A 12,193-nucleotide genomic window follows, 5' to 3' on the forward strand; every position below is an offset into this window, starting at 1 on the left:
TGACATCTATCTATCATAACCAGAGTTTTAGCATTTTGTACAGTAGCTCTTCTATGGGATAAACAATATGAGTTAGCTTTCACTCCTCACAGGCATCAGTGATCCTTTAGAACCCATTATCTTGTCACCAGGTATTACCCTGTGCATATCAGCAACACAGAAAACAAATTACCCTTGCTGGGTGGATAAGGGGCCAAGTACAATACCAGACCAATAACTCCTGGGCCGAAGTCGGAGGTGTTCTGCAATATGCGTAACTCCTATTAATGTTAATAGGACTTGTGCAATAGGCATAGTTAGACCTATGAGCTATGTTGCTTACAAAACTTCAAATGTTACGCAAATAGTGTAGATTCCGGTGCTACACAATTTATGCACTTCCCAACAATGTCAATGGGAGTTACACAAATTGCGCTACACCACCCATTCAGTTGTTTTCAGTCACCAACCTTTTTGTCGAGCACAAACAGGTTGGAGTTGACTGGGCAGCCACTACTATACTCCCTAGAAACAATAAGTAATTCCAGCATTTTCATCCACATGAAAAAATTACTCAATTCTGTCTCATTGTTCTGAGTAAAGCTATGCTGGTAGTTGATAATTTAGTCCTAGGATGGACACACATGTGTACTTTTTGTTTTTGGAGCAAATTACAGATGTATATAGGAAAGACTGATACTTTTCTTTTAAATACACTGCTGTGTAAAGCTTAAAGAACTATATTAAAAACCATATGTGTAAATCCAGCCTTACTATATACCACTACCCTGTAGTTAGGGGCCAGTGCTCCATACATAATAGCAAGTATCCTATAACATATATGTTGCATAAAGTCTGTTTCTCCATTGAAGTCATGTGCCATAACTGACCACTGTCATTCACTTTTTTATCATCTCATTTTTACAGATTTTTATTTTTATTTTGACAACAGAAACAAGCAAATACATTAATCGTAATGTGTAATTCTGTCATTCTCCTTCAAATGGTAACAAACTGACAAAGACAGTGGATAACATTAAATGTAATGTATCTTTATGGCGAATTATTTTTATAATTTTGACTCCCTGAGGAAGCGAAAGCGAAACGGCGTAGGGGTTGGCACTCCATCTGGTTAGGTGTGTATAGCAACGTCTCCGTCGTTCATTATGTAACAGTGATTCATGTTTTTCTCTGCTTTGTGAGACAGTTTGGAAGATTGTGGGCCTATTATTCTATGTTAGCAGCTCCCTCTCTCTCCATGTCTGTCCTTCTCCTTTATCATCCTGTTTCACAATCAGTTACGGACAGTATTTACCTTGTTGCTATACCCCTTTGTATGCTATCATGTTACATACTCCCATGTTTTGACTCTGTAGCAAAACATTTTTGCACATTTAATTGATTTTGGGATTTTTGTGATACTGTGATTTTACATACTCTGTGCCACGTTTGCTCTATGTGCTGCTGATTCATTTTATTGCCCTGTTTTTAAAGGTGTATACTCAATAAAGTTTTTTCTATTATGCATAATTTTTTGTCGTTGGGTGACTATTTATAGGTATCATTCATCATTTTTTATGTCATTCACCCTCTCTTTGTGTTAGTGATGTAACTCCCATAGGCCCTTATATTGGTTACCAGGGAATTATTTTAGTCAAATACAGTGCATAAATGAACCTGTGTGGAACGGAGCAATCTTTCTGCTTCGGAATGACAGAAACCTCATATGTCATCTCATTTAGAGCCCTCCAGATATTGTCAGTCAAGTTGAGGTCTGACACCCTTCTTGCTTCTGTTAGAGTGGGCTCAGAGGGTGTATTGTACCACTGGAAAAATGTGCTGCAAAATATGTACAGGAAATGATCTGAGGCCTACCGTTTCTGCCACACATTTACCTAACTTTTGCCATGGATTTGACTCTAACTTCGCCCTATTCTATAGTGTTATAGCAATGTGTTTTCTGTGTGGAATACATGTGTATAGTTAATCTGTAACTTATCCATGAGATGTGAACTATGGAGTGTACTACCATATAAAACAAAGGGGCATGTATAACACATTTACTCATATTCCAATGCAGAACTGTGAGGGACAGTATGTGGTAAAAAAAAACACTCCATATCTCAGACATCAATGTGTAAGTGTTTTTTAAATTGATATAACAAAAGAGAGGTTAGACTAGAAGAACCCCCATAGGGCATGTTACAGTTTCCAAATATCATCTGTATATTATGAAAAATAAAGCAGAACCAACTTGCAATACTATATATCTAACGTGAATATAGACATAGAGAGCCCCACTGTGAGTTCCTACAGCCATTGAGCAAACAAGCCATCCGACCAGTTTTGGTTGTTATCTAGAACCTGTGGGTGCCCTTTCTGTTGCCAAATTGTTCAGTAATTGTTTGTTTGCAGAAAAAAAAAAAAAAAATCAACTTTTCTGTGGTTTGAGCAACATTTATGATCATTGTGGAAAAATTAGCATCTTGTTCAGTGTTATGTGCAACAATTGAGAGAGTTGATAATACAGTAGTTTGTGTTGATGCTAGAGGCTTCAAAGGTGCATAACCTATTAAATGTATTGTCACCAGAAAGTCTCACTTTATTTGTGTCCAGTATGGGGTTATGCACTGTTTCCTTCACCAATCATGATGCCGCCTTTTACACTCCTTTAAAGGTTAAACTATCAGCTTAGGATACGTTCACACAGCGTAATGTCCACCTGGAAAATCCCCAAGCTGACATTCCGCAGGCAGAACAAGCTCGAAAAAGCGCAGTGTCTATAGACTGCAATGCATTTCTTTGCAAATTCTGCAGAGGCTGACGTTGAAATTTCCATAGCAAATGTTTCCACTGTAAGAATTCCGCCATGTGCACGGTGCAGCAGAATCCCATTGAAAATAATGGGACATTGGATTCCACTTGGAAATTCCGCTGCGTGAATACAGACATATTGTATTACATTGCATGTAAGGGACAGTGTGGTAATGAACTTTATGGTTTACAATAAAGGATGATTGTTAAGAGGTGAAAGATAGAGATGAGCGAATTTTTGAAAAATTTGATTAGTCCGATTCGCCGAATTTTCCCAAAAAATTTGATTCAGTCCGAATCTATTCGCAGCGAATCTGTATTACAAATGCCTATTTCTGGCTTACAGAGAGCCTCAATAAGGTGTGAAGAACACTATGCCTTGGTGTATAACGCATACGGTGTGTGCTGAGTTAGTGAAATAATACTGTTATTCTGTATGACACACAGATTAGAGGCGTTGCTATTAGAAGCATTGTCGCAGAACGGCACAATGACAGAGCCTGGAGGTGGCATCAGTATGAGGAGACCATATAATGGCTGAATGGCACAGCATGGAGGTGGCGGCAGCATGAGGAGACCATATAGTGGCTGAATGACCCAGCCTGGAGGTGTCAACAGCCTGACCAGACCATTAGTGCCTCACAATTGAAAAGATTAAAGATATTTTTTAACATTTAAATTGAAGATTTCAAATAGATGAACCTAAAAAGTTTTATTTAATGTGCCAGCAGCATGAGGAGACCACATGGCGGAACAGTGACACAGCCTGGAGGTAGCGGAAGCATGAGTAGACCATATAGTGGCGTGGCTAAATGACACAGCCTGTAGTTGGTGGCAGCATGAGGAGACCGTATAGTGGCTGAATGACACAGGCTGGAGTTGGCAGCAGCATGAGAAGACCATATAGTGGCTGAATGACACAGCCTGGAGGTGGCAACAGCCTGACGAGACCATAGTTCCTCCCAATTGAAAAGATTAAAGATATTTTTTAACATTAAATTGAAGATTTCAAATAGATGAACATAAAAAGTTTTACTTAATGTGCCAGCAGAATGAGGAGACCACATGGTGGTACAGTGACACTGCCTGGAGGTGGCAGAAGAATGAGGAGACCATATAGTGGCTGAATGACACAGCCTCTAGCTGGCAGCATGAGGAGACCATATAGTGACTGAATGACACAGCCTGGAGTTGGCGGCAGCATGAGGTGACCATATAGTGCCTGAATGACACAGCGTGGAGGTGGCGGGAGCATGAGGAGACCATATAGTGGCTGAATGCCACAGCATGGAGGTGGCGGCAGCATGAAGAGACCATATAGTGCCTGAATGACACAGCGTGGAGGTGTCGGCAGCATGAGGAGACCATATAATGGCTAAATGACACAGCGTGGAGGTGGCGGCAGCCTGAGCAGACCATATAGTAGCTAAATGACACAGCCTGGAGTTGGCGGCAGCAAGAGCAGACATATAGTGGCTGAATGACACAGCCTGGAGTTGGCGACAGCATGAGGAGACCATATAGTGCCTGAATAACACAGCGAGGAGGTCGCAGGAGCATGAGGAGACCATATAGTGGCTGAGTGCCACAGCGTGGAGGTGGCGGCAGCATGAGGAGACCATATAGTGGCTGAATGACACAGCCTGGAGGTGGCAACAGCCTGACGAGACCATAGTGCCTCCCAATTGAAAAGATTGAAGATATTTTTTAACATTTAAATTGAAGATTTCAAATAGATGAACCTAAAAAGTTTTATTTAATGTGCAAGCAGAATGAGGAGACCACATGGTGGTACAGTGACACTGCCTGGAGGTGGCGGAAGAATGAGAAGACTATATAGTGGCTGAATGACACAGCCTGTAGTTGGCAGCAGCATGAGCAGACCATATAGTGACTGATGACACAGCCTTGAGTTGGCGGCAGCATGAGGAGGCCATATAGTGCCTGAATGACACAGCGTGGAGGTGGCGGGAGCATGAGGAGACCATATAGTGGCTGAATGCCACAGCATGGAGGTGGTTACAGCATGAGGAGACCATATAGTGCCTGAATGACACAGCGTGGAGGTGGCGGCAGCATGAGCAGACCATATAGTAGCTAAATGACCCAGCCTGGAGGTGGCAACAGCCTGACGAGACCATAGAGCCACACAATTGAAAAGATTAAAAATATTTTTTTTTACTTTTAAATTGAAGATTTCAAATAGATGAACCTAAAAAGTTTTATTTAATGTGCCAGCAGCATGAGGAGACCACATGGCGGTACAGTAACACAGCCTGGAGGTAGCAGAAGCATGAGTAGACCATATAGTGGCTAAATGACACAGCCTGTAGTTGGTGGCAGCATGAGGAGACCTTATAGTGGCTGAATGACACAGGCTGGAGTTGGCGGCAGCAAGAACAGACCATATAGTGGCTGAATGACACAGCCTGGAGGTGGCGGGAGCATGAGGAGACCATATTAGTTGCAGAATGAGATAGCCTGGAGGTGGCAGCATCATGAGGAGAACATATGGTGGCAAAATGAGACAGTCTGGAGGTGGCATCAGGAGTTCTGAAAGTGAGCCGGTGACATAGTGGCGCAGTGGGTGAAAAAAGAAGAATTTAGCAGATGTGGATCAGAATAGTAGCTGAGGCAGGTAGGCAGAAGAAAACGGTCTCTTTTGTAAATGTGTTAGTGTGCACAAGTAAGTATTGAGGATATGTATTAAGTAAAACTTAACTTTTAGGGAACAACGTATGGTTCATTGTAACTGGTGGTGGTAAAAACTTCCCCTGTAAGGCCCTACTCTTGCATTATTAATTCCCTTCTTGGCAAGTGTTACTCGACCTAAAAAGGGTGGCCCCACACTGGAAACTCTCCACCCAAAAACCCATTGAAATGGCAGTGTTTGTAGGTGGAAATAGGGAGAGGTTCCAGTGTGGGGCCGCCTTTTTTAGGGTGAGTAACACTTGCCAAGAAGGGAATTAATAATGCGAGAGTAGGGCCTAACAGGAGATGTTTTTACCCCCACCGGTTACAATGGACCATACTTTGTTCCCTTTCACCTTTTAGAGGTCTTTGCATCACATCAATACTTGGTGGTGTAGGTGGCACATGGTGTTTTTTGCACACCTTTCCTTTTGTTTGATTTTAAAAAAATGTGGTTACATGTATTTTATCCTAAGAAAAGTTAAGTTTTAGCTAATGCATATCATCAATACTTACTTCTGCTCTGATGCGGAGGAATGTCTGTAACTGGGGAGCAGCACCTTAAATATGCTTAGTACTATCCATATTTGTGAAGTGTTGGTGTGGCAACATGGTCAATCTACTCTGATGCATCAGGCATTGGTGGGTGGAAATCCTGGCTGATCCATGCCTGATTCATCTTCACAAAGGTCAGTCTCTCCATGTTTTTCATGGACAGACGAGTTCTCCTTGGGGTCACTACGGCCCCCGCCGCACTAAACACCCGCACTAATGGCACAACACTGGCTGAGCGGGACAGCTTTTCCAGGGCAAACTCTAGTTTCGGCCACAAATCAAGTTTGGCTGCCCAGAAGTCCAGTGATTCTTAAAGGTGTGTTGGCAGGGTCATGTCAAGGTATGCCACCACCTGCTGGTTCAGGTCCTGTTCCAGGTCTACCTGCTGCTGATGAGTTGCTTCCCTATGCGGGTGAAGAAAGCTACTCATCACCGACTGTAGATTCAGGCTGCTACTGATGGAGCTGGTACTGCTCCTGCCACCCCACTCCTCCCCAGCAGCCATGACAGTGGAAGGTGAGCACAGAGGGCCGCACTAGTCAGACCTGCGAGAGGATGGACTACCTAGGATGTCTCTGTAGTAGGTCAGTTTGTCCTCCCTCTCAGTGGTTGTAAAAAAGGCCCTCATTTTGTGCCAGTAGCAAGGGTCTAATAAGGTGGAGAAGTCATCCCGCTGCCGAATGGTGACAATTTGGTGGTCACTATGCAAGCAAGTGAGCATGTATCGTGCTATTAGTGCACGTGACTCGGAGGGACTCCCTGCCTCCATCTCTACTGCACACTGCCACGGTGTGTCTGGGTCCTCTGTCTCGCCTTCCTCATAACCCTCTAGCTCCTCTGGCTGCTCCTGCTCCTCCTCTCCTGTCAGATGACTAGAAAAACCACACATCTCGCGAAACCTAAACTGTGCTCCACTGTGCCCCTCCCCCTCCTCCTCCAGTTCAGCCCCCACAGGGCTCATGTGGCCATGAGATATAGGCGCCACTTCACCAGTGCCCTGACCAGCCGTCGTTTCCAACCAGTGTTGTAGTAAATGAAGCAGTGGAATGACGTTGTTCATCCCGTAATCCTGGCGACTGACTAATAAGGTGGCTTCCTCAAAGGGCCTGAGCAAACGGCAGGTGTCACCTATGAGCTGCCACTGGTTGACATTGAAGTTACACAGGGGAGTCCCCCTATCTGCTTGGCTCATCAAGAAATTGGTGATGGCTTTTCTCTGTTCGTATAGTCGGTCCAACATATGGAGGGTGGAATTCCAACGTGCAGGAATGTTGCAAATCAGACTATGTTGGGGGATACCGTTCTGACACTGCAGCTCAAGGAGGGTGTGCTTTGCAGTGTGGCTAAAGTGCTGCAAAGTTTTCTTCCCATTGTTAGGATGTCTTGCAGATGGGGGGAACACTTCTGGAACCGCTTGGTAACCAGATTAAACACGTGTGCCATGCAGTGCGCATGCCTCAGGCTTTCTTGTCGCAGTGCAGACAATATGTTCTGTCCGTTGTCGGTTACCATGGTTCCCATTGCCAGTTTTCGTGGAGTAAGCCATTATTCGATTTCTGGATGAATGACTTTTAGCAGTTCCTCCCCTGTGTGACTCCGTTCGCCAAGGCAAACCATGTGAAGATCAGCATGACACCGCCATGCCCTGCACACAAGGTATGCTGGAAGGGCACTGAGACTTGTCTGTGCAGTGGAGGGTGAGGACATGGTGGAGGATGAGGAGGCGGAGTTGCACACTGTCACAGGACCAATGGCCTGAGAGCATGGAGGTGGAAGCAGTGGGACCTGTCCAAGTTGCTGTTGTGGCTGTGCAGGAACCACATTCATCCAGTGAGCCGTAAAGGACATGTATTGTCCTTGAACGTAGTTACAGCTCCACACGTCAGCGCTGCCGTGCACTTTGGTACTGCTGGCGGAATGACTGACTCGAAGTAGGGGGAGGAGGAGCATCTGGAGCGACAGAAGATTGGTATGACACATAGCTCCCTTCGGCTTAGGTGATGGAGCATTGGCTGACTGAAACAGGGAGTGGCATGCCACTGGGTGATGCAGCAGGCTGGACCACCACATCGGAGCCATGGTTCTCCCAGGCCGCTTTATGGTGATGCTGCATATGTTGATGCAGGGCCGTGGTGCCAACATTGGGACCCTGGCCACGCTTCACCCTCTGCCGACACTCTTGCATGTTGCCAGGTTAATATCCTCCGGATGCTTGATAAAAAAAAAATGCCACACCGCCAAGTAGCTCATTTTCCCACCAACAGTCCGCACTGATTGACTGCTACTGCCGCCAACTCCAGGAACCCCTGTTCCATTAGGCTGCCACGATGCAGGTGGTCTTCCCTGGGCACGTTTGGCTCCAGACTTTCAGCTTCTGCCACCATGCTGACTGCCAACCATGCTACCACCTTGCTGGCTCAGCTGCTGCCTCACGGGCAACCTGCAACTGTCTTTTCCTGATGATGATGAAGCCCCTTCTGCACCCAGCTCCCAAGTGCAAACGGCTTCATCATCATCGAGTTGTGTCTGCACATCACTGATGTCCTCCTCAGGTTCCTCAACAGTGTCTGCTTCAGGAGCCTGAACGCTCGCAACACCACCTCCCACGCCACTCTCCTCCACTTCTTCACTGGGCAGTAGCTGCTGACTGTATTCTAGTAGATCGTCTTCAATATATAGTGGAGCTGAACTCACAGCTTAAGATACTTCTGTGCGGGAGGGAACAGCGTATGACAGAGGCAATGGGAGGACAGGGACTGCTCCGGGGTCATGTCAACTGAGGGTTGTGTCTGAGGAACCCACCGACTGTTGACTGGGGATGTCAGATGTCACTTGGGATGAAGTGGATTACCGTGTTAACCAGTCGATGACGGCAGATGGGTTGCTGGTCGAGACACGACCGCTAGCTGATACCGGGAGCTCGGGCCTCTTGCTGCGACTCCTGCTGCCACTCGCCCCTAGTCTTCTGTGACCTTTGCCTAATGAATTTAGGCCTCTGCCACTCCTCTGTGCACGTCCTGGCACTTCTCTGCCTGACATACTTAGTGCGTATATGAGGGGAGTACAGGGTGTGCCATTTATATGGATGCACCTTAATAAAATGGAAATGGTTGGTGATATTAACTTCCTGTTTGTGGCACATTAGTATATGTGAGGGGGGAAACTTTTCAAGATGGGTGGTGACCATGGCAGCCATTTTGAAGTCGGCCATTTTGAATCCAACTTTTGTTTTTTCAATAGGAAGAGGGTCATGTGACACATAAAACTTATTGGGAATTTCACAAGAAAAACAATGATGTGCTTGGTTTTAACGTAACTTTATTATTTCATGAGTTATTTACAAGTTTCTGACCACTTATAAAATGTGTTCAATGTGCTGCCCAGTGTGTTGGATTGTCAATGCAACCCTCTTCTCCCACTCTTCACACACTGATAGCAACACCGCAGGAGAAATGCTAGCACAGGCCTTCAGTATCCATAGTTTCAGGTGCTGCACAACTCATATCTTCACAGCATAGACAATTGCTTTCAGATGACCCCAAAGATAAAAGTCTAAGGGGGTCAGATCGGGAGACCTTGGGGGCCATTCAACTGGATATGCTAAACTGCTACATGATGATGTGTTTCCCTCTTTATGCACTGAAGCTAGCACATTCCCTGAGTTTTTCCAGCAAGATGGTGCACCACTACATTATGGGTGTCAGGTCCGAGCATTCCTAGATGAACAGTTTCCTGGAAAGTGGATTGGTCTTCGTGGGCCAGTTGAATGGCCCCCAAGGTTTCCTGATCTGACCCCCTTAGACTTTTATCTTTGGGGTCATCTGAAGGCAATTGTCTATGCTGTGAAGATACGAGTTGTGCAGCACCTGAAACTACGGATACTGGAAGCCTGTGCTAGCATTTCTCCTGCGGTGTTGCTATCAGTGTGTGAAGAGTGGGAGAAGAGGGTTGCATTGACAATCCAACACAATGGGAAGCACATTGAACACATTTCATTAGTGGTCAGAGACTTGTAAATAACTCCTGAAAGAATAAAGTTACGTTAAAACCAAGCACATCATTGTTTTTCTTGTGAAATTCCCACTAAGTTTTATGTGTCACATGACCCTCTTCCTATTGAAAAAACTAAAGTTGGATTCAAAATGGCCGACTTCAAAATGGCTGACATGGTCACCACCCATCTTGAAAGTTTCCCCCTTCACATATACTAATGTGCCACAAACAGGAAGTTAATATCACCAACCATTTCCATTTTATTAAGGTGTATCCATATAAATGGCCCACCCTGTACAATACGCTCCACTATGCTTAAGGGTACGTTCCCACACGGCGTATTTTGCTGCGTATTTGCTGCGTATTTGGTGCTGTGTATTTTCCTACCCATTGACTTCAACAGAGAAAATAAAATACACAGCAGCAAATACGCAGCAAATACGCCATGTGGGAATGTACCCTAAAACAGTATTTGTCTACAACACCAGCAGGTGTGTACTTTTGGCTGGCCTTTCACAGTATCTAGGCCCTTAAGACTTTAACAGGAACAAAATGGTACACCACTTAGATGTACGTATGTGGTATGCACTTATGAGGGGAGGACAATGCGCTCCAGTATGCTTTAAATAGTATTTGTCTACAACACCAGCAGGTGTGTACTTTTGGCTGGCCTTTCACAGTATTTTGGCCCTTAAGATTTTAACAGCCCCCAAAAAGTTGTAAAAATGCTTTTCTGTGCAACACACACTGTTGTCTGTCCCTCTCTCTCTCTCTCTGTAATAGAACGCTGATGTGACTGGCCGCAAGATGGCTGCCGATTATATAGGGCTGTGACATCACAGGGGTGGCTGGCTGCTGATAGGCTGCATGTGATTCAGGGTCATCCTGCTGACCCTTGTTCCCACCTTCCCAGGATTCCTTGCCCCTTGTCCTCACATGTGGATACGCCATTTTAGATGCCCTGGAGCCTGGACAGCACTAAATGGAGTTTCATGAAGCGAATCGTGGCGATATTCGCATTCATTGTGAAACAAAATTTTCCTTAAATTCATAACGAATTCGGATTAATCAGATTCAATTCGCTCATCCCTAGTGACAGACATAAAAGGTATGTTCACAGTGGTAGATACATCAGTCGGCACAACCTTCTTACAATGCTCCTCATGTGTGTCTTATGTCAGAGATCTGAATAGATAGATGCGTCTGGGCCAATAGCATTGGTGATCAATCTCTAAAGAGTTTTATATACATCCAAGTGTATGTTTGAAAAAGGTATGCTGTATGCTGAGCTATTCAAGAGAAAATGGTCCATAGGGGGCCCTCTGCTGTCTATGTCCACCCCTAGAAAAAAAGGCCTGTGGAAGATAATGAGGGGAATTTGTGGATTCATAAGGAAACCGATGTACAAATAGTGACAAATTTTTGTAACCAAAAAAAGTTCTTTCTTCATGGCAAAATAAGGCTTGCACAAAAATTTGCCACTTTTGTACACCAGAAAACTGGCGTGCAGGCCTTGATAAATTTCCCCCTCACTATGGCATTAGAGAAATAAGAAAGGTGTCGAGGTAACAATATAGCACCCTATAAAGAAAGCATTTTTATGTATTGACTTCTTCTAATTACCATGAATCTAATATTAGAGGCAAACATACGATCACAAGGCCTTTTATAGTGTTACTCCATCTATATATATCAGTGCCTATGCATTGTTCCACATGAGTCAACATTTTTGTTTGTGGGTTTTGCAACAAATATTTCTTATGTTTGCCAGATTTTGAATTTGGGAAAGTGCGGGGTTGTATATTTTAGGTTTACATGATGAAGCAGTCTGCTGATGGTAGATTACAGATGTAAAATTCATGCAACATATAATGTCACATTTTATACAGTAAATCTATGTAGTACACCTATGAAAATACTCTCTTGACTAGGAGATAAACAGAAAGTGGTGCACATTACTCACCAAGTCCTTGGCATTTAGTGATACATCATCCCACCAGGGGGAGACAAAGTCATAATCACAGTTGAGAATCCTCTTGAACATGTACTGGTCTCCACGTTCATCATAAAATGGTTCAAAGCCACAAAGTCTGTAAGAGATGAGTAAAAATGGTAATTTTATAGATCAAGTTGTGGTAGAGGGTGTGATACAAAAGGAAAG

The 12,193-nt window shown here is 44.5% G+C and overlaps 1 protein-coding gene across 1 annotated transcript in view; it reads right to left on the minus strand.

Moving 5' to 3' along the window:
• Window positions 1-12,193, minus strand: part of CAMK4 (calcium/calmodulin dependent protein kinase IV) — a 261,206-nt gene that overhangs the window by 5,640 nt on the left and 243,373 nt on the right. Inside the window, exon 9 of the mRNA XM_056537474.1 lies at window positions 11,996-12,122. Within this exon, the coding sequence (XP_056393449.1) occupies window positions 11,996-12,122 (127 nt within the window). The remainder of the gene's footprint in view (window positions 1-11,995; window positions 12,123-12,193) is intronic.

This window comes from Hyla sarda, chromosome 1 (genome assembly GCF_029499605.1).
Source record: "Hyla sarda isolate aHylSar1 chromosome 1, aHylSar1.hap1, whole genome shotgun sequence".
Classification (NCBI taxonomy): domain Eukaryota; kingdom Metazoa; phylum Chordata; class Amphibia; order Anura; family Hylidae; genus Hyla; species Hyla sarda.